Genomic DNA, 16,643 nt, shown 5'->3' on the forward strand with positions numbered 1-16,643 from the left:
ACCTCCTGAATCTAATGAAATGTTGTTTTCTCTCTGTTCTTGAGCAGGTCAGCTTTTTCATGCTAACCATAGCATCGTTTATTCTTTCCCTATTTATTTTTCAAAGCTGCCTGGAAATTGTCGATACTGGCAGGCACACTTACATATTGTTGTCAGTTCTGAATATTACTGCACTTTCAGCATAAATCCTTTGCTTTGGGTTTTGTTTTTGTTTTCTTTGTTTTTTTATATTGTTCTATTTACAAATTGTTAATTATAAATAGAATGCTTCAGCAGCAGGGTATAGAAGGGTACACTCTTAATTTGGCTGCCAGCCTAAATAGCATTACAGGAAAACCTGTCCAGGGATGTGATTGACAGGTATTTTGTCAATAAGAAAGTGAAACTTGGAATTGAGTGTATGAGGTAGAATGTGACAAAGACCCCTCATATCTTAAATAAAGATCCTTCCAGTTGAAGGATCCAAGAGGCTTGGACATAGTCTTACAAAATGTCAGCCAAAAAGTAATGTCATGTACTTCAACTCGTGTTGAACCTACTGGGTTCAAGTTACAAGAACTGCCTCTTGAAGGGTGGCAACAACCTTCCCAACCGGCTCAGACTGGGAAAGGAGATGACTTGGATTCAGTCACATCCTTTTGAACGGAACAACTGGTCACTGCCTCTGTCAGGTCTCACCCTGAATACTTATCCCTAACCCTTAAAGGTTTATGGACAAGTATTCCACATTCTGGGATTTTCTAATTTTTGGTGGGAATCCATGTGTCTTGCAGTGTGTAATTGTGACTATGCAGAAGCAGCTTCATATAAATACAGTAGAACTGACACTAAGTTACTGATTGGAGTGCAATCTTTAATTCCTTATTTTCAAGTGGAGATACTGTATTCCAAGGCTTTGCATACAGCACAAACTTGAAAAAGTCAGTTCCTTGTAAAGAACATCTGTTTTCTAGGTCAATTCTCTGAGTTAGCAAGGCTATCTTTTAGTTCAAAGACTTCAAAGAGCTTGGGCAGACATAGTAAGGTGTCTACACAGTCAGACCTTCGCTGCACATTGTTGTAAGTTTGAATTGGTTAACAAGCAGTAGTACTTTCTTTAGAGTACCAAGGTACCAGGCCTTGCTGAAGAGAACAGAAACCTCACATACAGTTGAAACATCCTTTTTCTAACTCTTTGTAGGTTTACACCATAAAATAAATGTAACTACTGCCTAGTCCAGAAGCAGACTGTCTGCTTGCCACAGAGCTGTTGGATATGTTTGCCTGCCTCAGACATTTGTTCTGCTTGCAAATGTAATGTTGCTATTTTCCACCTTTTTTATATATTTTAAAATGTTCCTTGTTATAGAATTAGGTGAGTTGCATCAAATTAGTGCCTAAACTAGCCGAATATCATTGCAACAAGTACCAGACAGATCATAAGTAAAGGATGACTGCATTTCTGATGAGTAAACAGTCTCAGTGGAGTGACAAACCTCAAATTGCTCATCAGGAGAGAAATTCAAAAAGCTGACCTTTTCAAAGGGTAGAGAGTAAATGTAAGTGAAAAGAGTAATGTTAAAATGGTCATGTCCTGTGTGCTGTGTTTGTTCCATTGCACATGTAATATTTTTGCCATCGGTGTTTTTATTCTATTCTTACCACTTTCCATTTTAACAGTTGAACAACTGTGAGAGATAACTTGCAATCCTGAAGTCATTTGACTTGTCATCTTAAAGGGTATTTATAAACTATAGCATTCAGGGAGCCCCCAGTGTTACCTTAAATAGAGAGATTCCTTTTAGGACTAAGAAGAAAATTGGACTGTTTCATTTTGGAATGGCTTTTCTTAAATGTAAGTCTAATGATGGTTGATTAAAAACTCCATAAAAATGGGTAGCAAGCTTAACCATATTCTGTATTTTTATATTATCACTAAAGACTGCGTGAAAAGCAAATGGTATGGCTTACGCTAAACATGTGAAAAAGATGTTTTTCTCCTGCAAGTACAAGTAGCTTTTATTGTCTTTTAAAATTGGTCTATATTAACTGCTTCCTGTAGGCAGAAATGCTGCTTTTGCTATTTTATTTTTTTGAGAAGAATAGGGTTTGTTCTGCACAAACAAACAAAAAACAAACAAACAAAAGAACCAAAACAAAACAAAAAAGTGCTGGTCTCCCAACAGCCTAATGAGTTAATTTCTGTCAAGTTTTCAAATTCTAAGCAATTTATAAAGGATAATGGAAATCTAAGGGTAATAAGAAAGAAAAAGAAGCAAGCAATTTTGATTAATTTGAGAACTTGATAAAAGAAGCAAGAAATATTTGTGATCAATGAAACAAGGTATTTGGAAATATATACTAGTTATTGACATGGAAGAGGACATCCTTGCTTACAATCTTTAGAAAGGTGATAGTCAAGAGAAAGAGCAGATGTAGAGTAGACAGGTACTTTCTATAGTAGTCAGGTTTTGTACCTTTAAGTGCATCTGGTTTGCCAAATTCAAGCATTAGATTACAAAATGCATGATGGAAATTATTTATAGGGGGCACACAAACATGTAGTTGTAGTTGGGTCTGGTGTTTTTTTAATGTTGCAGATGTCTGGGTGGTTGTAACACGTGAGGGTGTGCTTCCCAGCCTAACATCTGATTAGTCACTAATTTAGTAAGGAATGTCCTGGCACAGTTTTGTTGAAGCATGTGATCTTACCAGCAGAATAACATTATATTTTTTTATGTGTTTCAACATACAGTTGAGTAAAATAGCTCAGCTGTTTTGAAACAAACTTCATGGTATTCCTTCCAAGTCTCCTTTTCTTCTCTTATTTCTTATTGACAGAAGAGATAGTGCATGTTTACTTACTAAAATATATTTCATGCCTTAAACATTTTTTAATTCATATTCCAAATGTTTTAGAGTCTAAATAACACTGATGATCAATTCCAGACAGCTGTAAGTATTTTATTTTTACACTAAGGGAAACAGAAAATAACATTTGCTCATATTCTGTGTGTTCTGCGAGTTTCCACACTCAATGAATACAGATGATCAGACATATTATGGTGGCCAGTTTAACCAAAATTTTCAGAGATAAATATTTGCTGTAGCGCAAAACCGTGAAAGTTCTCCCAAGTCCACCTGTATATTGTGGCCACAGCACAATATGACACATGCTTCCTTTCCCTAGCTTAGATTTTCCCTAGCTCCTCTCTCAGAAGTTCAGCCTTTTTTTACCTGATGCTTGGATTAGTAGTATGATTAATAGCTCACTGATGCAGTTGTGGCCTTTGAGGTTACTGTAGGTCAGTTAATAGCGAGAGGTAATGCTTAAGAGAATTTCACAGTGAATATAAAAATATCTGCTATTTGTGCTGGAATTACTCTGACAAATGTACTCATAAGGGATTTGAAAAGGCAGTGAATAGTGGGATGGCCAGGTACCAAATTATTTAAGAAAATTAAGACAAGGACCAACTATGAAGAATTTCAGAACATCCTGACAGGATTCTTTCTCAGTAAAATAGCTTCTGAAATTCAGTGTAGGTAACTGTGAAGTTATGCAGAAATACCAGTACTAAATTCACATATAAAATAATAGTGTCTGAAGGTGACTAACAACTCATGAATAAGATGTGGTTTCACAAAACCAGCATTGATCAAGAGACTACATCTACTGTTAAGGAACAGTAAAAAAGACATGCAGGGGAAAAGCAATGACAGTCACATTCCACTCTTGTAAATCTATTGTACGTCAAAATCTTGAATACTGCGTACGGGTCCGATCTGCTACCGTCCAGAAAAAGGTACAGGAGAAAAAAAATCCAGAGCACAGCAACAAGGTAGATCAAATATACAGAACTATTTTCTTATAAAGAGCAAGTAAATGAGGTAGGACTTTTCAAAACAGAAAAGGAATAATTAAAGAGAAATACAATAGAGGTCTCTCAAAATACCACAAGGAACATGCCTTCTCTCTCACACTTTTAGAATAAGGAGGCATCAAAATAGCAGGCAGCAAGCTGAGGAAAAATAAAAATATGTAATAAGTTTCAGAAATCCTTGGCACATGATTGTTGTAAATATTAGATGGATTTTAAATATTAATTACAAGACAGTTTTTAAAATAAAATTAACTGAAGGCTTTTAAATAAGAAATCACCACCTCTGGTTTTGAAAGTCCCCAAGCTGCAGGTTGTTGGAAACTCAGTTGTATTTTATGGAGCTACCATTATGTATTTTCCCATTTTTTTATTCTGTTGTTTAGGTATCCCCAAGTGTTCTGTTTTGGCAAGCATGAAAGACAGGACACAGGGCTATATGGGCCTTTGGCAGACCCAGTCTAGCTGGTCTTGTTCATACAAGCATTGAGTTTTTATTTTGTGAAGTGACACAGTAAGACTGAAATAAATATTATCTATTTATATCTACATTTGTATATAGATTTTATATAAATGTTAAAGTCTGAGAAATCCAAGAAGGGCACGTGAGATAGCCATTGCTCAATTTTAGATGGAGTGTCTGTTGCTACCAGCGCATTCCAAGGAAGTTGCAAGGTCAGTGTGTACCTTAACATCATGCTTTTATGCATTTAGGCATGAGATCAGAGTAATATAATTAATCAGAGCAAGAATATCTGAGGTTTGCATGTCTGATCTTTAAAAATATACTGTGTAGCTTGCCTTAGAACACAAACTGAGATGTATCTGAACAATCACTGTACAAAGTTCTCGTGTCAAGGCTGTACAGGAACAAACTGTTTCCATTGTGTTCACCGTAAGCAGACAATTTTCTTACAATGTGTACCTTGACAACTTCTGTCCTAACTGGTTAGCTGAATCAGATACTTCTTTATTATAATCAAAGTCTCAAAGTGTGGGAATTCAGCTGGAAACTCAATACAATATGATGATAAACAGAAATAGAAGTTTCTGAAAACAACACATAAGCAAAATTTTTTTGTAAAACTTTCAAATACTTTGCTGAAACTCCTTCCAGATGTACCTTGGAAAATACTTAGTTCTTCAATCAGTAATCAAACTCAAAACATACTGAAGAGGCTTTTTTTTTGTAAAGAATGATTTTAGCAGATGGAAATTAGTCTTTTGGGGATTTCTTAGTCACTGAAAGGAGGTGAAAAGCACTGCAGGTTACCTGAAAAGCAGTTGAAAAATTATATGTTTAAAGTGCTCTGACTGTTTCCCAATTAAATTATTTTGGGGGTTGGGGTTTTTTTCTGGGTTTATTTTGTTTTGTATTTGGGGTTTTTTTTTGTGGTTTGTTTGTTGGGTTTTTTAATAAGAAAAACCCACCTCACTGAATTAAAGTAAAAGTCTGAGTAGAGAGTTATTTTTTCCACCCTTCTACTTCCCTTCTCTACAGGAATACCTATAGGAACATTCAGGGAGTTGGGCTCAATGATCTTTATTCAAGATTCTAAAGGAAACAGCAAAAGCTGTGATAAAATATTGTGCATTTTACAGATTTATATAGATATGTATGTATTTATATATAACTTCTAAATTGAAAGCTTAATTTTTCAGTCTTCTATAGCAAATTGGACTTTTAAAATATATTTCCTACAGCTTAACCAAAAGGATTCTTTAGAAATCTTTTGATGCCCATAAAAAAATGAGGGAAAAGGAAGTTCTAGCGATGATAGGAGCGGCTGTAATGCTGTGCAATACAAATGGTCTATACATGTGTTCTAAACCACCTTATGAAATAGTTTGAATTTAAACAAAAATTAATAGTAAAGAGGTAGGGAATGGCAAATTCATCTTTGGGACAAAAGCCTAGCTAACTGAAGTTAGTTTTGTCTTCCCAGCAGTTCTACCAGCCCCTCAGCAGAGCGTCGTGCATCCTGTCATCCTCTCCAGTCAGGGTGAAGGTTATCGGGTGCTCTGCACTTCTGGCTGAGTGTTCTGGCAGTGCTCGCCTGGCCAGCTCAGGGGATTCCTCTCAGTCACAACTCAGCAGGTGTCCTTGCTGACAGACGGGTTAAGCTGTAGGTCTTCCTTGATCATCATCCCTCATCTGAACCCTTCTTGACTTCTACTGGCCCAGGAGCCATTTGACTGTAGTTTTTTGGGGGCAGGTGTGGTTGCTGGAGAGTGCTGAGTTCTCTCTTGGCTGCCACTTTGCCTTTTCTGTGGAGTTGTGTGGTATTGCACTGGCCTCCCACTGCTTTTAATTTGCAGATGTTTCACAGAGGGCTAGATATTAAAAGAGGAGAATGGTCAGGTTTGACAAGTATTCACTTAGAGAAACTTGGTGAAGAAATTGGTTTACCCTGTCACTTCAGGATGGTTTTGTTTTAATCAGTGCACTCAGAAGTAACCATCTTACCCAGCTTGTAATTGTGTATGTGTATGAATTGCCATTGTGTGAAACATACTGTTGCTTTGTATAGTGTATTTCTGCTTCGCATTATTACCTATCTTACCCTTCTATGTTGTCACAAGTGACACTATGTAGAACTATTTTCTTTAGGTTTTGATGTTAGCATTTAAGAAGTTTATGTCTGCTTTCTCTCTCCAGCTATGGCAGAGCTATAATGTGAGGTCAAAATGTAATATGAACTGTGGTGACAGGTTCCTGTATTTTTTTTAAACCAGCTGGTTGATCAGCATACACAAATATGTGCCTTCTAAAGTGGCATGCACGCTGATATTTTCTCCCTGATTTTAGTTTGTAAATACTTTAAACTTTGATTATATAAATATACATGTTACTGTTTTTCTTGTAATAGATCAGATTTGCTAACTTGCTGTTACAAGTGTTGGAGTTGGAAAGTACTGACAGGTAGCATAGAGATTACCAGTTGCTCCATCACGTGAAAATATGGCCTTGAAACTGAGTCATGTTAGTGACAATTTAATAATCCTTTCTTTTGTCACAGCTGCACAGTTTTATAAACTACCACAGTGAGACTGAATAAAGACAATTCTAATGAAAAAAGCTCTTTTTAAAGGGAGAGAATATGATTGTAATTTTACCATCAGACATGTTAAACACTGGAGAGTTCATCTCTTGTCGCACAGTAAACAAATAGATAAGTTGATGTTAATAAGTTGATAAATTAGCAGTCATTTAGTCATCTGTCTCACTTTCACTATACAGGCATTGAAAAAGGCTGTGGACCTTAGGAAATCAAAATGGATCATACCTACTATGAAAATGTTTGGCTAGCAATTCTGAGTATTAATCAAAACATTGGCTCTTTGTGCTGGGACATAAGAATAGGGTTGGTGTCAGTGAAAATGATGAATGATATATAACTGTGTGCTGTGCTTACATTATAATGTACTTGAAGTCCTGCAGTTATTCATCCTTAAGCTTCTAAAGTCTAATTCAGAACTGGTGACCTGTACTTGGATCTAGTTACGGCTTGCAATTGCGCTAATCCCTCTCTGGAGAGATTTTCTTACATTGCACCAAAGAATAAATTACATGATTAGGTGGAAAACTGGCTCCTATCCTCATGTTCAGGATGATTGCAGCATTGAAGTAATGGTGGGTCATCTAAGCAAACTGTGAGCATACCAGCAAAATCTTTTAGACATAGGTGCTCTCAGTATGTGGTCTGAGTATCTTGCTGTATGGTCCTGCCTTTCATATCGTTCGTCTTCTTGTCAGTGGGAAAAGAAATTCATTGGTGAGAGGAAACAGATTCAGATTGCTACAAACCAAGAGACAGGGAGGTGGTCAGGTTTCAGAATCTTGAGTCGCATGTTTGCCTAGGGAAAAAAAAAAAGCATTTTAATGTGACTTGACTGAATTACAGATCATGAGATGAGCTAGTACAGAAGTACCTTTGTAAAAATGTAGTATAAGAAATAATTTCATGAAACAGTAAGTAAAAGATTTCGTGAAAATTTTGAAAAAATAGTTATCTTTAGAAATGGTTCAAATCATTGCTAGGTGGGTTTGGATTTTTTGTTTAGTCTTTTTTTTTTCCCCTCCAAATATTTTTTTTCTTTTATAGCTGATTCCGTGGCGAAAAAGTCACAGAGCAGTTGAGATTTTCACCCTTAGTGGTAAGATCTACCTTCCTGTCTCCAGCTCCTCTCTGTTTGTCACACAAATCCAGCATGATCTGTCATATTGTAAAGAGCAAGATTTGCTATCTTCATGTGACTAAAATGTAGTAATCTGCTTTTTAAACTGCAGTTGAAATGTTTCTTACTTCCTTTAACTCCTCTTTTTGCTTGTGTTTGAAACTTGGAAATACTGTCATGCACCATGGAGCATTATTATGCGTGCTTTGTGAGAAACACTAAAACCTCACAGTGGCAATTCACTGTTGCTCATACAAATCAGGTTTTGGTGTCTGTTGATAGTCAGTTTGCTTTCATACGCAATTTTTAATGATTCTCTAAAAATACATATTCATGTGCTTTGTTCTACCCAGTGAATATTTCTTGCATGTGGTATCTTGTTTAGCTTTTTGAATGTTGCACTACTTTATTTGTCAAAACAGAATGCTGTTTGTTTGGGGTGTTTTTTCTGAATATGCAGATTGTGGTCTTAAAAATGTTTAACAATTAATTATTTCATCCAGGTACAAATAAGAATACTGCATAATATGCAGAATTCCATGAAGAGAGAAAAATTTTCCTGTGCTTTTTTTTTGTTTGCTTTTATTGGTCGTCGACTGTTGAAAGATTTAATTTTTTTCTTTTTTTTTTTTTTTTGGCCAATCCTGAACCTTGGTACAGCTAAGTACCAGACTATGTTTTGTGTGTAATAGGTGTCTTCATCTTTTTTAGCTTTTTTACTGCTTGTGGTGACACCTGGTATAATACCCCAGCAAAGAACTGAGCATGTTCAGCAGGTCCAGTTGAAGGATTTTTCATTTATGCTTGTCTGAAAGGTTTCCTCTCTTTTAAAACTAGCCTCCTCTGTATATCTCACAGTGTATGGAGAGACCTCAAAGTTAAGTAGATACAATAAGCTTTTGCAGTTTGAAGTCAGCTTTACATAGAAAGAATTGGGACAGGAAACGTTCAGCAAATTTTGGCTGAAAATATGGGAAACTTGGCATGCCCTTGAAATTGATGAAATATGGTAAAACATATACTTTCACATGTGTGTGCATATAAATATATAATTGTACACATGCCTGCACACACACACAAACGTGATCAGTTTATTCAGTTTCCCATATTGAAAAAGAGGGGAAATAGTCCATTTGGGGGGACTTAATGTATATTATTAATATGATTTTTTTTCAATAGCATTAAAAGGCATTTCACATTACTCTTCATCCTAAGCATCTCTTTGACAATGATGGTAGTTTTTAAACCCATGCTTTTGCTGAAAATAACACCAGTGCAAACCATCTACCATAAGTGAAATGCTAGAATTTTCTATTCGTTCTGGAAATAAAAACTAAACTAGATGTTCTTTTGGGAGAGTGATTTTATATATATATTTTTTTTTTATTTTTTTTTTTTTTAATAATGTCAGTCGAGGGTTTTTAGGATGTCTTTAAGTTTACAGTAGGGAGTTCATTATTTTTGCATTCACATTATTGGAAGTAAGACTCATTCATATCTGAATAATTAACACAGGGTTATACATTGAAAGCACAGTGTTTCCTTTTAGGTGAGGAAAAACATAGAAGGCAGCAGTGGTTGTGAGTAGTTCTGGAGCTGCTTGTCCCACTAAAGCATGCCACAGGCTGACTAAAATCTTTGAAAGCTTGCAGCCTGGGTGGGACACACCACCTACCTCCTAAAACCGTCGAGCATCATCAGTATCTATCTGAGTGTGTAAAACAGTGTATGTGACACTATTTCCAATCCTTTTAGCTGTGAGGTTGCGTCCTTGTCTCTGGCAAGAACATAGCCTTTATTTCCCTTCTTTTTCTGAAGACTTCCAGAGTCTTTAGTGCCCACCTGTAAAAGAAAAATTTTGCATAGATGTCCATACCATTTGGGAGAAAGGCCATTCACTTGATAATTATGATCCATATGCAGTCCAAGTTTGTATTCAGCAAGAGCAAAACTGGTAAGATTCCCTGATCGAGCAGTATGTCAGGCTGGCATCTGATCTGCATGCCAGCACATCTTTTGGGATGTCTTCATACCTGACAGCAAAGAGCTGTTACTCAACAGCTCTCAAGGAAGTTTTCAGAAAGATCTAGAGGAGGTCAGCTTAGCTGAAACCAGGGTAATGGGTACAAGCAGAAGTAAGAAGAATTTGTTATTAAAGTTATCCAGATAACATAAAGAAGATCGGGTACTCTGGAAAGCTCTGTGTAAAAATGTCATAATGATGGCCAACAGACCATGAGGAAAAGCTTAGAAAAGAGGTCAAAATGTGTAAATAATAGTATGCTCTCACTGGGAATAACTGTATTTCTGGTGTCTCCCACCTTAAATTGGTTATGGTAAACCCAGGAAGAGTTTGCAGAAGAACAGTGAAGATGTTTGAGGGCATGCAAGAGCTTACATGCATGAAACAGGTGAACAAAATAGGGCTTTTAAAGCTGAATGAGCTGACCAACAGGAGGACATTGTAGATAGAATCTTTTTCCTCTTGATTACAAAACCAAGGGCTTCCATGTTCCTTTCAAAAGTAATAGCACAAGGGGGAGGAATTCACTGTGAGGTAGAAGGGGTTGTTCTTTCTGTTGAATAAGCAACAGAGCCAATGGGAGGGAAAATTTCAGACAATACTGCATGTGAGAAGTGAGAGAGACATGGCAAGGCTGGAATATAGCAGCTCAAACAAAGAAGTTGCTCAGAGAAACACAGATTAGTCATGTGAGTTGAGGCCTCAAAAGTGGCAAGAAGGAACTTAGAAGGACAGAGGAGAGTGACTCAAGTCCAGTGCAGTTAATGCAGTGCTTAGCTGCAGCTAAGCAAGGAAATAAGAATCTCCTTGAAAAGTAACATGGGTAGGAAAAGACTTTCCTTCCTCAGTTCTGTCATTTCTAGTCACTTTGAGTTTTTTATATTGGAAAAATTTAAAACTAATTTTTAGCAATCTTAAAAAATGGAAACCTCTTTTCTAAACAGCTTCATCTTTCAATTTTGCAGTCCTATCAAAAAAACCCAAACAATAATGGTCTGCAAAAAACAATAAATCACTGTGAAAAGCTAAAGAGAGTTAACTGTCATCTGCCTGTTCCAATATAAAACTTCTTGGAAACCAGTTGAAGTGGCTAGATCAGAGCAAACAATATTGGGTGGGGGTAGGCTGGATTTTTGTTCCCAAACATTACGCAGTTAAGCTGCAGATGTCCTTGCCACAAGATGTTATAGGTGTTATCATAGGATGGAAATCCACTCAGAGCTAAAAAACAGGCATCACTGCTGGCTCAAACCTCCACAAGTTGGAGTCTGGAGGACTATATGTAGAAGGCAGCAATGTGTTTTTTCCTTGGCTGTTCCTTTTGGACACAGGAGAAGATGCCAAAGCCCTTTGGCCTGATTCAGTACAGTACTTCTGTTCACCTGCTGCTGTTCCACCAAAGTGTTCTTGGAGAGGTCATTCTATCTCATGCAGCTGTGAAATAATCTGGAACCTGATCTGCTGGAAACCTCCAGATGGGCCAATACAAATTCTAATTCCCTTGGACGCAGAAGAATTTAGAATGATCAAAAAAATGAGATGGAATTTTCTAGATAGTCTTCTTTGTGATACCAAGCAAAATACTTCAGTGCAATTGCAGTTCCACTAATTATGCACTCATGCTGTTCTCAAGTATGATTTTCAGAAGTGGTGAGCAATGATACCTGTAGAAACTAGTCTTTGAGTTCTGAAGTGTTTTATATATGCTCTAATTCCAAGCTAACAGGTCCTTGACATTTTAGATAGGTACTCATTTAGTAGACAGTTTTGAACCTAATCTTTTTCAGGTCTTGCTTATGAATAAGTAAATAAGGTGATATTATCCTCCTTACCTCAGTGAGGGCTGGGAAGAGTTGTAAGGAATTGTAAAAGTAAACAGTTTTTCTGCTGTAGCAATAAGCTCTGTGTAGAGTGTGACAAAGAAAGGAACAGTCCAAAGCTTCACTTGAGTTTGGAATACATCAAGTTCCAAGGCTGAAATACAGGGATAGACATGATACTGAAAGCTTTTCAGCTTCTGAGTGTGATCCTCAAATGCTTTAAAATGGAATATTTTGTAAAAAGGCGTTTTACATAGTAAATGTATGTGGTTGTGTAAGAGTATATTGCAGTGCATGGAAACTAAAGCAGCCCAAGTTACATAGGGGATTCAATTTTGTTTGCTTTCATTTTTGATGCTACATTTAAATTTTGAATGATGCTCCTACATGTTTGCAGATTTCAGTTATTTCTTTTGCTTCTTTTCCTAATTAGAAGACATCACACCGTTGATCTGAAGATGAAACTGTTACACAGAGTCATTTCATTAATTAAGATTTTTGAATTTAGCAGCTCTATTGTTTCAGGGTAAGCTTGAAGAAATTAAACTCTTAATTATTTCACCTCTAACTATCAGAAGTAAGAAAAGAAAAAAGAAAAGGAAAGAAAAGAAAAAGATTACTACATTGGAATATGCCAGTATTGGTGACCACGGAAAGTCTCAGTTGTAGGCGGGACACTTATTAATGCCTAATTATATATTGTATTGCATAATTTAGTCAGAGGACTTTACTCCCATTTTTTTAGATCTTACTAGTCCTTTCAAAGAAATTTATACGAAGAAAAGAAGAAAGGGTAGAATCCTTTGTCGTTCTGAAATTTAAGCAGTTTTCCAAGAAATTATGTATTACTCACAATGCACCATATATAGCTTAGCAAATCAAAGATACATGGCATCTCTGCCATGTTGTCCTGCTCTCCTTTTTTTTTTTTTTTTTTTTTAATTTATTTTTAACATGTGACATCCCCAGGACAATTCTTACTGTCTCATGCAGGGCAGGCAGGTATAAATCTTGCTTGGTTCCTTCACAGAAAAATAGATTTCTTATGTGAAGATCTCTGGATGTAATGTGGATTTGAAAACATTTTAAGAACAACAGGTCAACCTGTTCAGCGACTGAAGGAAACCATGTGAAGGAGCAGTGCTGAGCACTGTGCTGAACGACACACAGACGGGATCCTTGGAGTCTTGGACTGTGTTACAAAGCTTCACCAGCACAGATAAGGTTGCGGGGGTGTTCAAAATTAATAGAGACGTAGCTGGTGTAACTGGAGTGACAGAATCCTTGTCATGCATGCAGCAGTAGGAAGAAAAACCATAGGAGGAAATCCATATTCAATTCACCTTCACAGAGGCAATCAAAGTATTTTGGCAGAAAGCCTCCTCCTACCAGCATATTTTAGTTTTTGAGGACTTTGCCAGCACAGTGTTCTGGTATTCCTGTTCAAGATTGTTTATGGCAGATGAGCTTGGAATCAGAACTTAAAAGCAATTCAGTTAATCATTATAGAAAACTTGTCTTCCTAGTCCTTATTTAAAAGAATTGCTAAGTTTGTGTGGATTTTTTTCATCTGTAAATTTCGTCATTGGAGAATAATTTGGCTTCTTCTGGCAGCTTGTGACTGACACTTTGTAGGGAGTAAAAAAGGATTTGTTGTAGTTAAGAGTAAACTCTTTGCTCTCATATTTTCAAGCCTGTCACTTTATTAAAGTTATTTAGCTTCTCATCGTTTTTGTTGCTGCTTACACCTGATAAAAATGGGAGATGTTGAGGAAGATTTTCAGTGGAAACAGAAAAATAAAATGTACTAAGTGGGTGGTGATTCTCCCTCACATGACCAGAAGGAAAACAAACTGTTTGGCTTTTGTCTGTGCTTGCTACTAAACACCCTGTCATAGTGTGTGAGGTGAGTCACGACTTGTTTATTTATAGCCACGGCCAATCAAAGCCGACCGATCTGAACTTCATTCAAGACCAGCAGCACTTAGGATGTCTTGTAAACATTTGCCCTCTGAGCAAGGAGCATTCTTCCTGGCAGTGAGCAGCACAGGTGCCTGGCCGGTGGCTCCTAAAACACAAAACAGACTAGAAGATCGTGTCCTGGATTATCTAGGTTGGTAGAGAGAGAGAATTCCCTTTCACATCTGAAATGCCAGACAGTGAGGATCTGGGACAAGATGACAGGTACTGTACTTTGCTTGTGCTGGCCCTCCTGTGCAGTGCAGGAAGGACTGAGGCTTCATGTAATTAATCTGTGTGTACTCCTGTGTGCTCAGCCTGAGATCAGTTTTCTCTGCATTGTAACTAATCTTCTGCTTCTTGAGGGCTTTGCCTCTAATGCTAACCTTCTGAGGAGGGAAGTGTCAGTTTTAATGTCTGATAGAGGGTAAATAGAACAGCTCTGAGGTACTTGTTAAACTGAAGCAGAAGGAAAGAAAATACTATGTGGTTTCTACCTGGTCCCTTTTCCTTTCAAAGCCTCAAAATGTCAGGCATGGAAATAGTTGAGTTGGAGCCATGTTCCTGAGAGAAGCCTAACTCATTTGTGTGAGATGGGGCACTGTGTCCCTTTGTGGTATGCCTGTCTTTCTGGAGTTCAGCTTTTATTTTAATTAGCTGATATAACCAACAGTCAGGACAAAAAAAAAGTAATTAGATCTAAAACTTGGTAACAATTTAAAAAATACCATTTTCTGAAATATGATCTAGCACATCCTATGAAAGAAATGCACTAATTAAATTTAGCCAAATACTTTTTAAAATAGATATTTGAAAAGTAGATATTATTGATGTTTGACTATGACAGAATTTATAATCTAGATTTTTTAAAGTCCACACGGTTTTTCCATAGTCTTGATGCTAACCAAAATGTTGGCTCCAAAATGGTGTTAATTAAATACTTGATGTTGTAAAAGGAGCATTTGTCATGTATATAGAAGTAGATTCTTTTTTTCTTTTTAGAAGTTAGTGAACAAAATGCCAGAATATAGAGACAAATTCAAGAAATTAAGCAATTACAAGGATCAGGAGTGAGCATTTCATTATGGCTTTGGATTTGATTTCTTCTAGTTAAATCTGAACATTTATGTGGATGTTTTTCCAGTATGTTTGAGGTGAAATACGGGAGATAATTCTGGTTGTGGTAGAGCAGCATATTCAAGCACTGCCCCCTAACTGGATGGGCATGGGTGAATGGATCCCCAAGGGCATAATTGGGTCTCTGCAGGGGTGGGGTCACCTACACATTTCCGTTTGCAAGGATATCTGGGTTGTGCCCTATATATATGGCATAGATTGCAATTAATTGTAGTTGCAGGGAGCATTTTTTCTTCTCTTAAGGAAATGTTGACTTGTTGCTGATAACCACCAAAGTGTTAATTGCTATTCTTTAAGAAATGTTTAGTGAGGTTTCCACTTCGTTCAGTTCTTTATTTTTCAGTAAAGAAAAACTGAAATATGTGTGACTCCTTCAAAAAAGTTTTCAGCTTTGTAATAGTATCTAATTTATTTTGTTCACAATTCTTTCTCTATAAAGGCTTGCAGCAAACTTTGGCAGCTAAACAGAAGAAATGACACCCAAGGCTCTAAGACCTCTTTTTCTATCAAATTTGGGGGCTTTTGTTTTGGATTTGGAAGAAAAAGGATGAGCTTTTCTAAAGCAGTAACCTGGAAAGCATAACAGAGCCTGCTCTGCCCATTTATCATTTTTGAAGCTACCATTAAATTAACTGACCCTGATGCTCATCCCTCATCCCTTTATGTCTTTGCTATTGAGCAAAAAGGTTTGAGAAAGTAGTTTAATCAAAAGGTTCCAGTTTTTTTCCTGAAATTAATTTGCCTTTTTGTCTTGGTCATAACAAATAGGATATAACTGGAGAACATTGCTAAAGGAGTGCTAATGAGGTTTGGTGGAGGTCAGAATATTTTGGTCCAAGTTAAACAAGAGGGAAGGAGCTATGGGACCTGTACAGGAGCAATTAATCTTAGAATTGCAAAAGAAGAAATTGAAATGTAAATTCACAGATAATGGTGTAATTTTAAGGGCACACTGATCAAAGCTTCAGCTTGTATGTATTTAAAAAAGGAGAGCAGTAGTACTTTTGTAGAAGGTGTAGAATGAGCTTTGATCCCTGATTAGTTTCAGTGCACTGCCCTCTTCGTAGGCCCTTCTCAGATGCATATACTTCTTACATCCTCTCTCTTCTTGAGTTCATGTCCTACTTCAGAAAAGATGTAATATTGTGTCACAAGTGTATTTCATGAACGTTGTTACCTCATAATTAAATATGTGGCATTGGTCAAGAGTCTGTTAGTCATACTGTGAATTTAAATGAAGAATAAGCGAAGGAACGGATGCACAAATACATCTTAGTAAGGCTAGCCAAAAAGCTAAGAGTTGTGAAGAGCACGTACCCACTCGTATCTTCTGTTTTGTTTTGGCACATGATCATGGACAGTAACAGATGAAGAACAGTGAGGAAATGTGTGGCCACAGGTAGAGGATTGAAAACAATTTAGCATAAGGAGATACTTTTCCTCAGTAATTCTTTATCATCAGGTCCACTACTGGTTTGGTGTAACACAGTATAATCTTTTTTTTTTTTTTTTAATTGACAATTTGTGAGGGATCTCATAATAGTCAAGAATGTATAAAAGTTACTGTGAATATCAGTCCTGAAGTGGTGGAAGCACATGGCTTTAGGAATTCTAAGTAATGCATCAGAGTACTAAGTGAAAACCTACCTGTACAAAATACATTAA

General features: G+C 36.8%; 1 protein-coding gene across 2 annotated transcripts in view; it reads left to right on the plus strand.

The window, feature by feature from the left end:
- Positions 1–16,643, plus strand: part of RETREG1 (reticulophagy regulator 1) — a 65,755-nt gene that overhangs the window by 27,079 nt on the left and 22,033 nt on the right. The window contains exon 1 of one of the 2 annotated variants that reach the window (XM_010400184.3): positions 13,868–14,066. The exons of the other annotated variant lie outside the window; for it this stretch is intronic. Coding sequence (XP_010398486.1) covers positions 14,032–14,066 — 35 coding nt within the window. The 5' untranslated portion in view covers positions 13,868–14,031. Of the gene's footprint in view, positions 1–13,867; positions 14,067–16,643 lie in introns of those variants that run through there. 2 annotated transcript variants of the gene reach the window in all.

This window comes from Corvus cornix, chromosome 2 (assembly GCF_000738735.6).
Source record: "Corvus cornix cornix isolate S_Up_H32 chromosome 2, ASM73873v5, whole genome shotgun sequence".
Classification (NCBI taxonomy): domain Eukaryota; kingdom Metazoa; phylum Chordata; class Aves; order Passeriformes; family Corvidae; genus Corvus; species Corvus cornix.